This window comes from Neofelis nebulosa, chromosome 8, assembly GCF_028018385.1.
Source record: "Neofelis nebulosa isolate mNeoNeb1 chromosome 8, mNeoNeb1.pri, whole genome shotgun sequence".
NCBI classification, from domain to species: Eukaryota; Metazoa; Chordata; class Mammalia; order Carnivora; family Felidae; genus Neofelis; species Neofelis nebulosa.
Window position 1 is genome coordinate 88129566 of NC_080789.1, and position 19736 is coordinate 88149301.

The 19736-nt window shown below is 41.5% G+C and overlaps 2 protein-coding genes across 5 annotated transcripts in view; both read left to right on the forward strand.

The window, feature by feature from the left end:
* Positions 1-14680, forward strand: part of LOC131519896 (cationic amino acid transporter 3-like) — a 56047-nt gene extending 41367 nt beyond the window's left edge. For all 3 annotated transcript variants that reach the window (XM_058743462.1, XM_058743463.1, XM_058743461.1), the window contains exon 2: positions 11425-14680. In XM_058743462.1, the coding sequence (XP_058599445.1) occupies positions 11611-13374 (1764 nt within the window). In that variant the 5' untranslated portion in view covers positions 11425-11610 and the 3' untranslated portion in view covers positions 13375-14680. The remainder of the gene's footprint in view (positions 1-11424) is intronic.
* The window catches only part of LOC131519899 (cationic amino acid transporter 3-like), a 224937-nt gene that overhangs the window by 154097 nt on the left and 51104 nt on the right, over positions 1-19736 (forward strand). The gene's annotated exons all lie outside the window — the stretch shown is intronic.

Consider the following 19736-nt stretch of genomic DNA (forward strand, 5'->3'; position numbering starts at 1 on the left):
CACAGGAGATTCTGAAAGTCTCTGTATCATATCTTTTTAGGGAAGGCATTGGAATGGACTTTGTAGAATAGCAGGTCTAGTTTGATAAAGTGGTCTATCATCAAGAGGGAGTACTTCTTTCTCCATGCTTAAGGAGCTAAATATCTATTTTTTTTAAATTGCTGAACATATCTCACTGCCTCTCTTATCTAAGTCAGAAAGGTGGTAGGGATTGATTATAGGCCACGGCGGGCTGTAGGAGACTAGATTATCAAGTTCCACTGGGGTGTGGCTGCCTCGTGATCTTTAAAACTGTATGAAGGCTCATCTGAGTTCCCAAGCATATTGTTATGAACAGTGCTAAATAAACCTTGAAAACTGAAGGCTCTGTTTTTTTTTATTTTGGAATCTATGAATTTTATATTCATGATAGGCATATTAATTAATAAGGATTGGAAGAGAAGTTGAAAATAGGTCTGACTTACTGGGTCTCCAAGAGGCAGTTTGTTCTTATCACAAAATCTATTTGTAACTCCTCAAGGCCCTTGGAGTCTTAAACTGTTCTCCACCCTCCCCCACTCCCCAATGTCATGTATACTGTGGGCAGTACTCCAACACCAGAATCCCAGACAACACTTATCTATGCATAAAGCCTGTTTTATGGATTAAATGTGGCAAATATTGATTCCTAGGTTGTCTTTCTTTTACCTTCTAGAATTTCTTGGGCAACTTTTCTCCATTATCAGTGGGTATGTGGTAAGTGCTTTCAGAAAGCAGATTCATTTTAACCTTAGTTTAAGCAAAATCATGTGTAGAGGCAAATATCCTTCACCAAGTATATTGCAAATTGATGACTATTATTTTTGGATTATAGTTTTTGGTTTATCCTCTTCCTTTTTTTTTCTTTTTTCATCACAGAAATCACAAAACAGATTGGAGTTTAGAAAAAACTAGGGAAGAGGGATAAAGATTATCCCTTAAGGCTGGTGGCTGTCACTCTGTTGTACATTATGTTTCCTGACCTGGGGTGAGGCAGATGGATCTTGGCAGAGAAGTCATACTGATCTATATTTGGATAAGAACTCAGGACTCTGAGATATGATACAACTTACATATGACCCAGATGATCTGGTGTCTACCCTTCAACAAAACAAAACAACTTTCCAACGGAGCTGGTGGTAGTGTGGAGCAGATACCTAGGGTTATAAGAAGAACCAAGCACACTCTGGTGAGAGAGGACAGAGAGAAAGACAGCTGAGTCCTTACATGAAAGGGGAGAACACATTTAAAGATAAGAAAGATACCAGAGAGATAGTAGGCCTTTCCAAAGCCACCTTGTGTGCAGTATATTACTGAGGGTGAATATTGGGAGGAGGTACATGGAAGAAGGAGCCATAGGCTCTGACCACTCAAAACTGCTAGTCTGAAAGTGGAGCCAGAGTGTAGTGATGGATTGGACACTGCATGGATTTCTAGATTCTCTTCTTACAAGGAAAGCAAGGATTGGGGTGGGGGGGGCAAAATATAGCTATTTAACAAAGCTTCTTGATAAAAATGAGTGTGTATCAGGGCTCATTGTAAACAATGGCCATCCTATGTTACAATTGTAGTTTGGAAAATAAGGTGGACAGGAATATGGATTTCCTTCTAATACTTTCTCCTGAGGACTTTTATTAGGTGTCAACAGGATTCAGGGTTGAGGAAAAGGAAGTAGAAAATCACAAGAAGTAGAGAAGAAATTGATTTTCACTGTTGACATCAATACATCATATCATTTTCTAATCCCTTATTGCACACCCTTCCTGGATTTCCCCTGGTCTCCTTAGGATTCTTGTTTGGAAAATCTCATTCTGATTCTTCCTGGTATCTCATCTAGTTTCTGAAAACCTCTAGAAGCAGAGGCTCAGTATTTTCTAATTTATCAAGATGATCATCTTGTTTTGGTGGGATAGAGAAATGTTAAGAATTTCCAAAACTGTGGGGCACCTGGGTGTCTCAGTCAGTTAAGCATCCAACTCTTGGTTTCGACTCAGGTCCTGATCTCATGGTTTTGTGAGTTTGAGCCCTGCATTGGGCACTGCGCTAGCAGTGTGGAGCCTGCTCATTATTTTCTCTCTCCCGATGCCTCTCTCTGCCCCTCACCTGCTCGTGCTGTCTCTGTCTCTCTCAAAGAAAATAGGTAAATAAAAAAAAAAGAATTTTGAAAACTGGATTCTGCCTGAAACTAGCCTATATGAGTGAAAACATGAGTGATTAATGTTGCATTTAATGCAGTTATTCCAAAGGGACTAAGAAAGGGTGTCTTGTTCACAACTACCCCAGAAAGATACTAGAGAATGTAGAGTCTATACAGCCTGTAGAGAAGGTCTGGCTATCTGATTGTGTACCCAAATAATTATTCATTGATACTAGTGTTGTGTCTGCATGTAACAGGGACCCCATGGGTATTGTGGGAATGAAGCAAAGATTATTTGGTCTACATCTAAATAGATTTTAATCTACATTTGGGTGGAGGAATTTGGTCTACATACAATTGGTGTGGAGTGTCTTAGTCTGCATCAGGATGGGTTTTCACTGACTTGAAATTCATACTTTTCCTGACTGGGATGTCATTTGAGAAGTGTAGTGCTGGGAGTGTTAGGGTAGGTAGGTGAGTTAGAAGAGGTGGCTGAGTTTCCTCTTTATCTAATGAGCAGGCCATTCGAAAGCTTCCATGCCTTCGAGCTCAAATCTTGGTTGCACCTATTAATATTTTACTTGGACTTCAGTTCTCGTGTCAGATCTCTGACATCGCCAAACTGGGCCATAGAGCCTGGGGTACTTCCTTGGCCGTGGCCAAGTAACTCTTTGTATCTCAGATATCAGCTGGGAAAGGAAAGTCAAGCTGAAAGCATCATGAGCCAAAAACTCTGTCCCTGGGCTCCACCTTACCATCTACAACTCCTACCATATTCCTTAACTGGGTGTTGTCTAAGGGCAAAATTCTAGGCCAGTGAGTTACACCACTGGACATTAGTGACAGGACAGCAGGGGGCAAGGAGAGCATACTGGATAGATAATATACTTATCTGTAGGTTGCCAAGAGAAGCTTCTGGAAGGAAGCTCATGTTGAACAGGGTTTGGAAAGAGTGTGTTGTGGACACAGAGGGACAGCCTGTGTGAGGGCTGATGTTAATGTTAGCATGATGTGCATGCATGATGAAAGAATTGTCCTGTTGAAGCAGGAGCCACAGAAAAGTTTAATTGGAGTAAGTGATAGAAGAACAGTGAAAAGAAAGATGTAGAAGTATGATCTTAGAAGTTTGGACTTAATAGAGAATAGAAAACTATACATCTGGAGAGAGAGAGAGAATGTGTCATGTGTGTGTGTGTGTGTGTGTGTGTGTGTGTCTTTTTAAGACATGAGGAAAGTGTCATTTTCCATAAAGAGGGTAGAGAGCACTCATACTTCAGTAATCTGGGTGCAATGCAGTGGTCAGTAAGAAGGTGATTTGGGGCTTTATTCTGCTTCAAGGGCAATATTTTATGATGGCTGCTGGGTGAATGTGAGAGCTGAGAGACTCTCGTTATTCAAGTTACCAATATGGACAAGGAGGGTGGACCAGGGAGTATGGCAGGAGGTACACTATTTGCAAACCATAAAAACCTACTAGATCGAGGTCTAGTGTGGACAAGGTGCTAAGTGCACCTTGTGACTTCATGTCAACTGAATTGAATTGAGGGCTAAGTTTGTGATTCCCAAATATCTGAAACCAATGAGTTCAGCTGGAATTTCTCACTTCCAATTTTTTATGGAATTTCCCTGAATAAAAAAGTCAGGATCCTTAGATGCTTTGTCAATCCTCTTGTTTCTAGACATATTTGGGGTTTTCTTCCTTCTTAAACTAAAATAGAAAGGCAATCCTTTATCTTCTGTGTTGATCTTCCTATACTAATAGAATGTTCAGAATGTCTACTACTCCTTATTTCAAGTCCATATTCATTTATAAGTTTAAAAAAATAATGAGGAGATCCAAAAATAGACAGAGGTGTGTAGTAATGCCTGATATGCAGTGGTCTTTGTTCTTATTTCCATGGATGATTAATAAATACTAAATATTCTAGGTGCCATGAGCTCTGAGCTGCTCACAGACATGGGTAACAATGGGGAACACTCATGCCCATATATAATATATACATAATACTAGGGCAGTCTCTAGTTTTCAGCCACAATCAAGCCGGAATGATCACTCTGACATAGCTGAAGTCCTTTTATCAGCATCTGTCTTCCATTTTAGCTCTGGAAAGGATTAATCACATTTTGGATTGACTAGTGAGCTGACATTTTTATGGTACTGGTTCTTCTGGGTTTTGCCATTCTCTGGTGAACATTCTCAATCTGCTTGTGATTGGAAGCCAAGTCTGGGGAGCAAATGGCCAAGTGAACTAGGAAGCTTAAAAAGATGTTTTGTTAAACCATCGTGCTTAAACTGGCACCATCTGCCTTCCTACCCTCATCTGTTCCAGTCAGGGCTGTCGTCATTTGTGGCAGATGTTCTGTGGCGGTGTGTACCAGCAGCATTTGGAAACCTAGAGAGAGACTGAGGTTTGGGAAGCCCAAACTGGAGATTTTTATGTTGTCAGGGAAATTGCAACCATCTTCCTGCCTTTAGGCTACCATTTTAGAAAATGTCTGCTCCCCATCCCCATCTTCCTTTACACAATGAGAATCAAGGTTTCATTTTCTTCTTTAGCAGACCCTACCTGCACCAAAGATAGTTCTTTTTCTCAAGAATTAGGTAGTGACTGGGGTGCCTGGGTGGTTCAGTGGGTTAAGCATCTGAGTCTTGTTTTGGCCCTAATCATGATCTCATGGTTTGTGAGTTCAAGTCCTGCATTGGACTCTGTACCAACCTTGAGTAGCCTTCTTGGGATTGTCTCGCTCTCTCCTTCTCTCTCTTTCTCTCAAAATAAATTAATAAACTTAAAAAATAAAAAAAGAATGAGGTAGTGACTAGAAAATATTTGGAATGGAATGATGAAAGGAGTCTCAGAAGGGGACTTTTATATTTGGCATCTAGAATTCTACTATCTTATATTTCTACTAAAAGCCAAGCAAAAGGAGATGGGCTAATGTTGTGAGCAGAAATTATAATTAGCTGTAAAATCATATCTGGGAACTATTGAAATAGCTATGGTGATGCTTTGGAATCTTTCTTGGCAGCTAAAAAGATAGTCTGGAGACATTTTGGCCCTATATTAGGTTTGGATTTTAGCAAGACCTGGCCACATATCACTTTCAGATTTAATGATCTCAGTACCTCCATTTCTGGCCCATCAGTATATATTCGGGAGGAAAGGGAAGACATTAGCAGAAGGTGACCTTGGCATAAATAAAACAACCAGCTCAAATACTGCTTGGATAGCTATGCTGTACAGTCTTCACTCTTTGTGGAGGTAGGGTGCTGCAGTAGAAAGAACATGGTTTCTGAAGTAACAAAAACCCGATTTTAAATTCCAGCTTTTCTTTGTACTGACTAAATGAGCTTGGGACAGTTGTCTAACCTCTCAGTCAGTAAAGTGGAATAATAATACTTTTTTATTGGACTGTTATGGGGGTTAAATGAAATACCATGTACATTACTTTTAGCTTAACAAATCTTGTTCTCCTTCACCACACTCTTTATGTATCCCTAGGTCTTGCATATACCTTGTACCCCTATTTGCCAGATACAATTTTTTCTCTGCCTTCAGCTTCTGCACATGTTCCCAAATGCCTCTATGGTTGAATTCCATGGCCTTGGTTTACTAGTGATCCCACAAAATGATAATAAGAGTATGGAATTTTTATAACTGTATTAACATGAGCCAAGGTTGTGTTTCTTTTCAGGTATTTTTGCTTGTTGACAATTTTGGTGTAAATCAAAGATAAATTAATTTTACCCGCACCCACTCTTCTAATCTAAAGTTCCTGATCTGGTACTAGGTCATTCTCGGTGGGGTTTTGTTCCAGCCAAAAGTGATGGCAATCTTGTTTATAAAGGGCATTCAAGGAAGGAGAATTCATAACATTTACTAGTGGAACACTCTACTTTTCCTCCTACATTTTTTAGTTGGAAAAATATACAACCTACAGGAAACTGCAAGGATAGTACAATTAACACTCTTTTAGCTTTCACCAAGATTGAGCAATTGTTAATATTTTCCCACATTTGCTTGCTCTGTCCAATGTATGTGTGTGTGTATGAAATATGATCCATATTCAACATTTACTAATTGTCCAATTTTTTATACTAAAATGTTTCTCCCTGATCTAAATGCAGTTCAGTTATCTACACTGCATTTCATTGTCATGTCTCTTTATTCTCCTTTAATCTGCAACAGTTCCTCAGACTGTCATTCCTGACATTGACAGTTTTAAACAGCACAGGTCATTTGTTTTCTAGAAAGTCAACTTCCTGTAGAAAGTTGTTTTGTAGACTGATCTTTTATATATATATTTTTATTTATTGACAGAGAGAGAGAGAGAGAGAGAGAGAGAGAGAGAGAGAGAGAGGATGAGTGGGGGAGGGGCAGAGAGAGGGGGGAGATAGAATCCCAAGCAGGCTCCCCACTATAAGCAGCAGAGCCTGACGTAGAGCTCAATGTCACAAACCATGAGGTAATGACCTGAGTCAAAATCAAAAGTGGGATATTTAACTAACTGAGTCACCCAGATGCTCCTATAGACTGGTCACTTTTATCATTAGATTCAGATTACACATTTTGGGCAGGAATATGATATAAGAACATTGTGAAAGACAATGAGTGCCATGTAAGAAGGGAACATGTCTTTTTCCTCACCATTGTTTTTTGTAGCACCAAGCACTAGGACTGGCTTTTAGAAGGTGTTTGGGGCAGTGTCTGGGTCGCTCAGTCAGGTAAGCATCAACTCTTGGTTTTGACTCAGGTCATGAACTCATGGTTTGTCAGTTTGAGCCCTGCCTCAGGCTCTGTGCTAACAGCATGGAGACTGCTTGGGATTCTCTCTGCCCTCCTCCACTCGCTCTCATGAGCTTGCTCTTGTGTTCTCTCTCTCTCTCTCAAAACTCTTAAAAAATAGAAGGTGCTTAATATTTATTGAATGAATGAATATTTAAGACTTTCACGTCACTTTGCTACTTGAGGAGAGGAGGAAGAGCAGCCTTCTCCTATATCCTAGTTCCATTTTAATTATACATGTTTGAAGGCTTAAAGGTAACCCAGGAAACAAAAGGACAGTATAGTATAATTCCACTTATATGAGGTACCTAGCCTAGTCAAGTTTATAGAGACAAAAAGTAGAATGGTGGTGTGCAGGGTCTGCTCAGAGGGGAGAATGGGGAGTTACTGTTAAATGGGTGCAGAGTTTGACCTGAGGAAGTTGAACAAGTTCTAGACCTGATGGTGATGATGGTTGCACAACAGTGTGAAGGTGAAGCTGTCTTGGATCCCCATTTTATAATCACAACACCCCTTCTGAGTACATCCTAACCTTTTCTTGCTTCCCTTTTCTCTATAGCACTGATTGAAAATCCAACACAATCTATATTCATATTATTTATTTGTTTATTGTTTGCTTCCTACTGCAAGATATATGCAACATGAATGCAGGGATATTTGTGTTTTCCTTCGCTTTATGTGCATAGCTCAATAAATGGGATCAGTATATTTGTTGAATGAATAAAAGAAGGACTATGATTGAACACAAACTTCTAGAGAAGGCACAAACAGAAAGAGAAAATGGGAAGATTCCATTTTGCATTTGGATTTGTTAACTAATTTTTTCTACCTTTGGATATGAGACTCAGACCCAGTGTCGTAGTAGTTTTGTCCTGTTTACCTTTTCATATGTATTCTGACCTGTTTCCACTGTGGAAGTGTTGATGTACTCATGCACCACACTCACTATTAATTAAAGCTCCCACTCCAAACTCAGAGCTTCTACACTTGTATTCCTGACTGCCCCCTACTTCATTCCAGGTCTGCTGAGTTAGAAGTTTGGAAACTCTGGGGAAGCTCAACTATCCAAGAAACTTTATACTTGTTGGGGTGCCACTGGCTTGATTGGCTCCAGAGTTTTCATTGTCTTGATATTGAAGAAGGCCGAGAGAATTTATATACTTTGGGAACAGGAAGGAGCTGTGCTTGGATACAGAGGGATTGATATAATCCCTGGAGATGCTTCATTTAAATTCCATTTCTCTGAAACTCTGAGAACTTGAAAATAATTATTTAACAGCCTCATTAGGTTTCCTCTGAGGCAGGGTTAGGAGACCAGAATGGTTAGGAGGCCAGTGACTACAGAAAAATGAGTGGGAAGAGAAAGAAACAGAGGCTGAGAGGTAGCTGGGTCAGTGATAAATACTGTGGTATTTGTAGGCCATTGTAAATGCAGACTTTGGCTCAAATCCTGAATAAAAAGGAAACCAGTGGAATGTTTTGAGCAAATGATCTGACATTCTTAATAGATATATGTATATCCTTGACAAATATACTCATTTTGGCAGGTTTTAAAATGAACATAAGTGGCATTGTGCTATACACTTCATCATTCTTTTACTTTTCCCACTTAACATTGTTTCTTAGCTCTACCCATGTTTCTTCCTGTAAATCTACTTTATTATTCTGAGTGCTGTGCAGTATTTAATTGTGCATATATGACACATTTTACTTCTATATCCCTCTAGTAACAGACTCTGGCATAGCTTCCAACTTCCTGCTAACACAAATAGTCCTGTGATGAATATGCTCATAAGGACCTCCTTATTAATTCAGGAGTTTCCTTGGAGTGTTCACCTTGTAGAGGGATTGTGGGGTGAGAGGGTGTGTGCATTCTTAATTCCACTAAGACTGTGCTTCAGAATGGTGACCCCAGTTACACTCCCACCAGGAGTGTGTGATAGTTTGTATCTTCTTATCCAATTCTCACATTGGTTCAGTAAGAGAAGTCAAGTAAATTTCCTTGTAGATGCGGAAACTGAAGCTTAGAGAGATTAAGCAAATTACCCTAGTTTACGTAGTCAAGCAGAACCAGGGCTCAAATTCAAAATTTCTGACATAATGTTTATTGCTCACACCACTGTAGTACCCATCACTACCTCTTCCAGAAATAAGATGAGACATCTGCAGGTAAAGATACTATTGTCATTGTTGTTGTTGTAGTTGTGATTGTTGTTGTTGTTGTTGTTGTTGTATTTGAGCCTTGAATTTTCTTTTTTTTTTTTTTTTTTTTTTTAATGTTTTTTATTTATTTTTGGGACAGACAGAGACAGAGCATGAACGGGGGAGGGGCAGAGAGAGAGGGAGACACAGAATTGGAAACAGGCTCCAGGCTCCGAGCCATCAGCCCAGAGCCTGACGCGGGGCTCGAACTCACAGACTGCGAGATCGTGACCTGGCTGAAGTCGGACGCTTAACCGACTGCGCCACCCAGGCGCCCCGAGCCTTGAATTTTCAATGTGTGGTCTAACTCAGTAACCCTAGGCCCCACAAGTATTTAGCACCAAGGAATAAGGCTAGAGAAATAATCACGGGTCAGATGATGAAGGGAAGGAAGGACTAGGAAGGAAGGGCAGTGGGGCATCAGTGAAGGGTCTGAAGCCTGGCGTTGGTGGGGGCGGGGGGTGGGTACATCAATTACATTCATAGAGCAGAAAATATTCCATGAATTAAGAAGTTATTCTCCTTATCTATCTTGCATGCTCGTTAGTAAATCATAACATTGGAACTGGTGGGTGGCAAATAAGGAATCTAGATGGATTTGTAAACAGGTCTGAACTGTAACCCAAGGGTTCCTTTTGATCATCTACAGAGAAGACTTTTCAATTTTAACTTGACCTTTCTCTCTTTAGAAGCCTCTGACATTTCTTTAAATTCTTTCAAAACTAAAGCCCGAATATGGAGGAGAGCGTGGGCTATGTGACTTTTTTCCCTCTGTTCTCCAGAGCCTTTTTCGGGGCATTGTTGTCAATTGTTCATCCAAAGCTTTGTTTTCCTTGTGGAGCTGATCGTTTGAACAGCAGCAAGGGAGTAGGGGAAAAGAAGAACCACATGCAGCGTTCATTCATTAAGAATGTATATTTGTTATATTCAGACCATGGTATGAATGAGTTAAAAATAACTCTTTGTGAAAAATTAGTATGGAGTTCCAAGTGAGTATTTTAATACAAGCTCATAAAGCAGGGCAGCTTGCTGCTCTCCCAGTCTCCAGGCTGCTGGAAGCTGACATCACAGATGGTGCAGGGTGTTTATTGAGCACAGGGTAGCCAGTGAGGAGACTGTCTGCAGAAGTGAGCTCATCTTCTCTCCTAGAAGTCAGACAGGAGGAGACAGAAGGAATTGTTTTGATTGTGAGCTACTTCTTTCCTCTCTACACATCACACTTTCACAATTGTAGACATACAACCATAGTGAACTTTTTCCTGGTTGCTATGGGTAAAGTTCATTTAAGGTCAGAATGCATGCACACACACACACACACACACACACACAAAGGCTGTTTTGGCTCTTCTCCCTTCTTAGTAATGGACCTTTGGTTGAATGCTGCACCTATTTCTCCAGTGTTTTCTTATCAGACAGCCTGTTCTTTTTCTTCTTGCAGGTAGTTATGAAGGCCTTGCCTCTTTCTCCCTCTTCCTCCCTTTTTGCAGTGTCCTGTGGGCCTAGGTGTATAAAGGGAAGGGTTGGACTGTACTTTCTTTGCCATCAGTACAACTAAACAGTTGATGCAGAATGAGGAGAAAGGGAACCAAAGTGACATCCAAACTTGCTACTGATTTCAGGGCTAAGAGTTTAAAGACCAGGAGACCAAATTTGTATTTTAAATTCAGTTGATATTTAAAAATTTTTTTTATTTATTTTTGGGACAGAGAGAGACAGAGCATGAACGGGGGAGGGGCAGAGAGAGAGGGAGACACAGAATCGGAAACAGGCTCCAGGCTCCGAGCCATCAGCCCAGAGCCTGACGCGGGGCTCAAACTCACGGACCGCGAGATCGTGACCTGGCTGAAGTCGGACGCTTAACCGACTGCGCCACCCAGGCGCCCCTCAGTTGATATTTTAAAAAATGGTTCTGTAATTGCAACAAGGTCCACTAGTCTATAATTAATGTGTCATAACTCGAACTCAAGCACCATGCAAACATCCCACGTGTGGATTATTGCACATTATATGCATTCCTTCTTGTGTCTTACAGCTTAATTAGTACATGAAGCTGCATCAGTTAGGGGAACCCAAATGGGAAGATATCATGTGGTGTGTAAAAAGGGAGAATGTTGGGAGGTATTCAACCCTTTTTTCTGGGAGGAGAAAGCAGGGTTGATTTTTCTATGATGTCTTTTGTGTCAGTTTCTGTGATATTTGTGCTGCAACAAGTGACATGGGATTTCTGAGCTTTGGTCGGTTGGTTGAACACCTTTGTTCAGTAAATATTTATTGTTTTTCTAGGCTTTAAGGAGGGATAGCACATAGAAGAAAAAATATGAAGCAGTAGCTGTGAAGCCTGAGCAATGGAACCTGGCAGCCCCAACCCAACTCAGTTTAACTCAGCCTCATCAAACCTGATCCCAGACTCATGGCACCTGAACTTGCTGCAGCTCTCTGATCCCAGAATCCTCTTCAATTCCAGCTAGAATGTTGTGTCTGGCACTTCGCAGATTTGGTCAAAAGCTGGTACGCAGACATATGCTGAAGGAATACCCGGCCGATATGGGCCCTGACAGAAGACTGACCACCCTAGATTTAGTGGCCCTGGGTGTGAGCTGCACAGTGGGTGTAGGTATATATATACTGGCTGGTGAGGTGGCTAGAGATAAAGCAGGACCATCCATCGTGATCTGCTTGTTGGTGGCCGGCCTATCTTCTGTGTTGTCTGGGCTGTGCTATGCAGAGTTTGGTGTCCAGGTTTCCTATTCTGGCTCTTCATATCTCTACAGCTACGTCACTCTAGGTGAACTCTGGGCTTTCATCACTGGCTGGAACCTCATCATCTTCTTTGTTGCTCATACAGCCACTGTGGCCCGGGCTTGGACCTTAGCTTTCGACAATCTGCTTGGGAACCAGATATCTCTGACCCTGCATGAGAGCATCTCACCAAATGTTTCCCAGGTCCTTGGAGAAATTCTAGGATTCATTGTTGTGGGCCTTGTGTTGTTGCTCATGGAATTGTTGATTCTGAGGAGTAGTTGGATTTTCCTGGTTTCCAAAGTGGTCATATTGGTGAAACTTTTGACCCTCAGTTTTGTCATCATTGCTGGCTTCATTAAGGGGGACCTGCACAACTGGCAGCTCACAGAAGAGGACTACGTAAAGGCTGGACTCAATGACACCTCAAGCTTAGGCCCTCTGGGCTATGGAGGATTTGTGCCTTTTGGCTTCAAGGGGATTCTCCGTGGAGCAGCTACCTGTTTCTACTCATTTATAGGTTTCACTATTATTGTTACCAGAGTCGAAGAAGCTCGAAATCCCCAGTATTCTGTCCCCATGGGCATTGTTATTTCACTGTTCATCTGCTTTTTGATGTATTTTGGTGTCTCTTCAGCACTTACACTTATGGTGCCTTACTACAAGCTCCAACCTGGGAGCACCTTGCCTGAGGCATTTCTCCATGTTGGCTGGGCCCATGCCTGCTATGTTGTAACTTTTGGATTCCTCTGTAGTCTTTCCATCAGCATCTTTGGCTTTATGTTCCCCATACGTAATCTGATATACATGATGACACAGGATGGGCTCCTGTTCCCTGTCCTTGCCAGGATCCAAACTGGCACAGACACCCCCATCGTGGCCACTGTGATCTTGAGCATTATTGCAGCCATCATGGCCTTCTTCTTTAGACTCACTGATCTTGTGGACCTCATGTCAGTTGGGGCCCTGCTAGCTTACTCTTTGCTGGCTACTTGTGTTCTCATCATCAGGTATCAGCCTCAGAGGAGGACTGGAGGAAATGAAGCAGAGGTGCAGGAGGAGAATGGACCTGCAGCAGAGAAGCTGACTCTACAGGGACTACTTTTTCCAGGCAGCTCCACCCCCACTCCACTCTCTGGCCAGGTTGTCTATGCTTGCTCCTCACTGCTTGTTCTGCTGCTCATTCTTCTTTGCCTGGTGCTGGCCCAGTGGCCAGTTCTGCTTTCTGGAGACCCAGTGTGGATTTCAGTGGTTGTGGTGCTCCTGGTGCTCATCATTGGGATCACTGGGGTCATCTGGAGACAGCCACAGAACTCCAGTCACCTTCCCTTTAAGGTCCCTGCTCTGCCTCTCCTCCCACTACTGACCATCTTTGTGAATGTTTGCCTTATGATGCAGATGACAGCTGACACCTGGGCCTTGTTTGGTGTCTGGATGCTGATTGGGTTTGCTATCTACTTCAGCTATGGGATCCAGCACAGCCTGGTCAATTAATCCCACTTCAATTAAGGTCAGAAGTGTACACCTTGAACTCATTAGTGCCAGTACAGATTTGGCTTGGCATCATCACACGTGAGTGCAGTCAGGTCCCCCTGCATAATATGGAGAGTACTCTTGAGCACATGGAAAGCTGGGCCTCCATGGAATGGTGGTAGGGGAAAGAGCTCTGTGTGTATTGTGTAGTGAAGAATGTGTCTTCTCCTCCTATTTTTTTCTTTTTTTTTACTTGTGTACTTTTCAATTGTGTCTGTACTGCATACTGACTTTAAACAAGTTATTTTTAAAAGAAACTAGAAAAAATGTTTTTGTTTTCTTTGGGTAAATATCCAATAGCAGAAATACTGGATCATATGGTAGTTCTATATTTAATTTTCTGAGGAATTTCCATACTGATTTCCATAATGACAGCAACAATTTACATTCCCACCAACAGTACATGAGGGTTCCTTTTTCTCCATATCCACACTAACACGTTATTTCTTGTTTATTTTTATTTTAGCCATTCTGACAGGTGTAAAGTGATATCTCATTGTAGTTCTAATTTATACTCCCTGATGATTTGTGATGCTGAGCATTTTCATGTGTCTGTTTGTCATCTAGTATCTCTTCTTTGGAAAATATTTATTTAGGTTCTCTGTCTACTTTTTAATGGATTATTTGGCCTTTTGGTTTTGAGTTGTGTAAGTTCTTTATATATTTTAGATATTAACCCCTTATTAGATATATCATGTGTCCTGTGGCTAATTTGGTTTTGGATAAAAGAAGAAACCCAAGAAAAAAAGTGAAAGGGACTGAGCTGGGAATGCTCAGTGCTGTATCTTTAACTCACTAAAGTCACAGTGAAGGGGGTGGAGAAAGGCAAGGAATAGTCCTTTGCTTAGTGGTGCTCAAACTTCAGTGGGTGTCACCTCACCTGGAGGGCTTGTGGAAACACAGATTGCTGTGCCCAGCCTCCAACTTTTGGAATTCAGTAGGTCTATGTGGGACCCAGAACTTGTACTTCTAAGGAGTTCCCAGGTGTTGTTGATACTGCTGGTCCAGGGACCATGCACAGAAAACCAAAGCTCCAGCTGAAGCCCCTCCACATATAAAGATGAAGTGAAACCAAGGTACCCTTTGAACACTTACCTTCATTTAATGAAATAATAAGATTAAAATACCATCACTAATCCGTTCACAATGGAGAAATCATAGTGAATAATTGCATAATGTTTATGTTATCAAATCACCACCACAATGTACATATTAAAAACCTAACAATTTTATATATCAGTTATAAATCAATAAAGCTGAAATTAAAAAAAAAAAAAAAGAAATACCACAGGTATCTGTGTATCTTTGTTTTCTGTATATTGTTCCTGATTTGAGATGACAGGTAAGGAGTGTTTCTTGTTCACACCCCCAGAGCATCCAGCTGGGACCAGGCACATAAGCAGCATTAATAAATTCATGTTAAATTGAATCAAGTCTTACACATTTCCTTGGTACAGAAAATTCTCCTTCCTTTCAGGCTAGCACTGTGATACTCCTTTAACTATCTTCAGAAAGACTTCCTTAACAAAGTATTTCTCTCCATGCTGAACTTTAAAACAGTATCTAGATCTGTACCCAGCATCTAGAACTGTACCCAGGCATGTCTAGTTTTGCCTTTGTGTGACTATGTCTGAGTTCTCATGACTGTCCTGTCTGTTCCATCAGAGTAGAATCTTGCTCAGGGCAAGGAGTAGGTTTTTCCCTTCCTGTAGACCCAATAGTGAAGAACAAGATTGTTGATTCAAAGAGGAACAGAGAAAATACAGCCCTGGGGCAGGAGAATGCTTGACATAACTCTGCCTGTTCCTGCTCCATTCACTCCCATGGAATGTGGGGAGGGGATGTAAAACTATTAGAAGTCTCAGCCAGTTCTACCTGACTCCAAGGACTCCCTGAAGATGAGACTGGCTCTGCCATGGGCACAAAAGGAATCTTTCTTGAAGCAGTTTTACAGTTGGCATAGAAGGGCCAGTGGCTTTCTATTGTATTTATGTATGGGGCCTGCTCTGGGAAGGAGGGATAGAAAGCTACTTTCTTACTTGTAGAATTTCTCATCTTCCCAACAGGGAGTAGATGACTGCCTGCTAGAGGCAGGATTACCCATATACTTACTAAATGCTTTAGATCTTTTTTTTGAGAGACTGGTGCAAAAATCTCATGAGAGAATCTAAGATGCTTTGGGGAGAGAGATTGTACACCCCAAACTGGGGAGAAGAACAAACTGAAATATGAGGCATTAGTGATTAGATAGGTAGTGAGGCATCATTACTTTGGAAGGGAAAGTACAAGTAGAAACTGAAAAAGATGTATTGGTCAAGAGGATGCACACGAAGGAATTTGGGAAAGAGGGATAAGTAAGTTATAAAAGAAATGGGACAGTATTCTGAGCTACACGGACCTTTAAGACATGAAAGAATAAGACTCTTGTGAGGGATGTGTGTTTCCACACTTGAGAGGAATTTATGAGCCAGGTTTACATTGTGTATTGTGTCATGGAGTGAGATTAATCAGGAAGGGATCAGGCATGATTCTCATTGCCATCTGGAGGACAAAAGACAGACGGATGTGGACAGATAAACTCTTTGTGGAAGATAGTTGTAGCAACTGCTACAGTCATGTAGATCCTGGTCTTCAAAATATGGTCCATGGACGAATAATGTGTGTGTCACCTGGGAGCTTGTTATAAATGTAGAATCTCAGGCCCAACCCAGACCTACTGAACCAGAATCTGCATTTTTAACAGGCTCCCAGATGATGTCTATGCTCTTTCAGGTTTGAGAAACACTGGCCTTAGATGATTGATGACAGATGTCTGGTCTCAGATGAGCACTATGGAAGGTCTGAAAACTTTGGAATTGGGAGCACAAGAGGAGGGACCTAGACTGAGAAAATTGAATTTGGGGAAGAGGGAAAAGTGTGGGCCTTGGCTGCCCTCCTGTCCCCAGGCCTTCCACACTAATCATTGTGCCAGGGTTTGGCACTCTGCCCACTTTGAGAAAATGCCTGCTGTGCCCATGCTGGAGTCTGCCTGGCCCTCAGGGCTCCTCTGGGGCAAGAACTGGTGGGTCAGGACCGCTGCCAATTCTGTTTCCCCTACTTCATATGATGGCCTGAAAAGGACTGGGGAGATCATAGTAGTCATGATCGGCCTCAGGGTTGTACTGTCCCTTCATCAAATGAGTGATAACTTAATGACTATAATTGAGGAGGCCATGGAGGTTGGAGGATTGAAATAGGAGTTCTTAACTATCCTGGTAATTAGGGTACTTTCTTCTATTAAAACTTTAAGAGAGTACCAATGAATGACTCCAGGAGGGGTTATGTTCTGGTAGGGACCAAGTTAAAGATTTTAAGGGATCTTTTGATGATTTTTAACCAGTTAATAACAAACTATATGAGAGGTATAATTACAGAGACCCAGACCAATAGGCAATGCAACAATGTTCCCAGGTGTGCATTTCAGAATAGTCTTAAGCTTTTGAGAGTTTGTGTACCTCATTCCCAATCAGAATCAGTGATAAAGAGAGGCCAATATTTTAAGGAAAACAGATTGACATTGGACATAAGGAAGAATTTCTGAGATTACAGGGTGACCAGGGAAGATGGGAGGGAGTAGGCTCTCTGTCCATGCACATGGCTGTCTCACTTGGGTTTGGGATGTCTCAGATGATCTCCTTCCCAGAAATAGGGAAGTGTACAAAATGAATTCTCAAAATCTTTTTTATCCCAAGAATTCTCTGGTCAACTTCTTTTTAAAATTTTGTTTATGTTTTATTTATTTTTGAGCAGGGCAGGGGCAGAGAGAGAGGGGAAGACACAGAATCCGAAATAGTCTCCAGGCTCTGAGGTGTCAGCACAGAGCCTGACGTGGGGCTCAAACACACAGACTGTGAGATCATGACCTGAGCCAAAGTTGGACGCTCAACCGACTGAGCCACTCAGGTGTCCCTCCAGTCAACTTCTTAAATGAAAGACTGGTGTAACTGTGTAGTTTATGTAAGGTGGTATAGCACGGGAATAATAAAAGAAGAAAAAAAAGCAATCTTATTAGAGCATTGAAATCTGCTAAAAATTGTAAAACAGAGCTTGGATTTCGGATAATAAGTTACATGTTATGGCTCAAATAAAAGTATTAGGTTTTCATATGCTCCTCTCCATGTGTTTATCTTGTCTCATTGATGAGATTTAAAAACCTCACAGGGACAAGAAAATCTCTTTTATGTATTACTTCTTTACATATCCAATATCCACAACGTGATGATGAAAATATGGCTATCATTTCCTGACTACTATGCCCTATACTTTGTTCCAAACATTTTACATAATCACCTACGTAATACAAAAGTTAAATGAGTTGAGTCCCATTATGCTCATTTTTTTAAAGTTTAAAGTAAAGCTGAGAGAAATGCAAAGTGCAATGAAGCAACTTCTGGAAAGTGAGTAGTGTAGCTAGGATTTGCACCAAGTTGGAGGAAACCTCATACCACTAGTCCCTGAGCTATACTCTGCACTGAGTAGCAGCTCAAAAAGAGATATATGATCACTGAAACTTGATGGCATAGAGATAATTGAAAGACAGTGGATAGTTCCAAACAGTGAATGATGAAAAAACAATTTCTATTTGCTTTGTGGCCTGTAGTTAGAGAGACACTTCATGTCACATGCAAGCTTATAGTCGCACATTCTCTCATTCACCTTTACTGTGCCCCATCCTGTAATCAGGAGTTGGAAAAAGGGAGAGGCTGGGTGTATTATACTCATAAAGCACCACATTGAAAGTCGTGTGTGCTGCTTATATGGACATATGATATTGAATTTGAGTGGAAATATTCACCAAGGATATTCACATATTTTTTAGAATATTTGGGTATGATATGTGCATGTGTATGTTCGTGCACGCAAGCACATGTGTGTGTTTGTGTGCACACAAATGCTGAAGGACTTCATCCAGCTATAAGGAACTAGCTGCCTTCTTTCCCTGGCCCTGCTTTGTGTGTTTGCACCTAAATTTTCATCCCCTTTCATCCCCTTTCAAGAGAACCTCAATGAGTTTTCATTCTGGGAAGTTTATGGCAAAGATGGTGGGCTGCTTTGGAGCCCCTATAAATCTACAATCAGTAGTGGTTTGAAAGAAGAAAAAAGAAAAAGAGAAACAGCCTCCACAATGCAATCCCCTCCTGTCTTTTACTTTCTAGCCTAATACACAGCTGCCCTTGTATGTACACCACTCATGTAACCAGCTCTTGTCTCCTAGAACCCCTCATGGAAAGTACTAAGAGAAGACATTTTATTTACTTCTTTGGTACCAAGTGGGACTTTCCATTTGAGCCATCCCAGAAAGAGCAGAATTAAAAATTATACTAATTAAGGATTCTAGAGTTGAGATTGTGAGAAACTGGTTATTTGTGGAACTAACTTCATAGAAAGCAATGAGCTTTGACAAAAGCAAGGTTGATAAGAGAAGTTGAGTGTCTCTGTTTACTTCTTTAGAAAACCTGCAGCAAAGCTCCTGGAAGCAGAAGGCAGGATGATCTGCACGTGGTGTGAAGGCAGAGGCAGCACAGGAACCCGCTCTCCCAAGTGGGTGGGAAAGATGCTGGTCCTTGTCTCACGGAGTCAAAGAATGCATCTCGTGGTCAAAAAAGAGTGAGTAAAGCTATAGAGTTTATTGAGGGAAAGTATAAAGTTCTCAAGAGTGAGAGGGGTCCCGACTGGGTAGCCGCCAAGGATTTCTGTCTCTGACTTTTTATTGGGACATTATCAGAAAGTTTGTGAGACTCCACACATGGCACCTAGCCTAGACAGGTCTGGAATACGTTTATCCTTTTTGTTTTTTGTTTTTGTTTGTTTTTTTCCAAATCCCATGTCTTCTTCAACTTCCCACTTGCAGCTGCAGCCTGCCTCCCTGAGGATCCCTTATCTCTCCCTGCCTAATGTTAACCCTTTCCCCACTCATTCCTCCCTCTGGAATAGGGCCCCTGACTGCTGTCAGGGAACAGGGACGATGACCACTCTGGCTTCTTCAAACTGACAAGGGACTGTGTAGGGGTACGGTAGTCAGAGTCTACCCAAGGGTTGGTCGAGTGGTCCACAGGATGGTTCCACAGGAAGGTTGGCAGGCATAAGGTAGCACAAACATTGGCAGACACAAAGATAAAGACACGAAGATTATATTGACCAATAAGATGCCATCTTTAAGATACTGTCCTCAGTTTCCAAACCAGTTAAACAATCCAGGAGAGACTCTGACTTTGTCCAGTTGTGCCCAAATGTCATCTATCAGTTGTGAGACTTTATGGGAATTACTGGTTATATTGAAACAA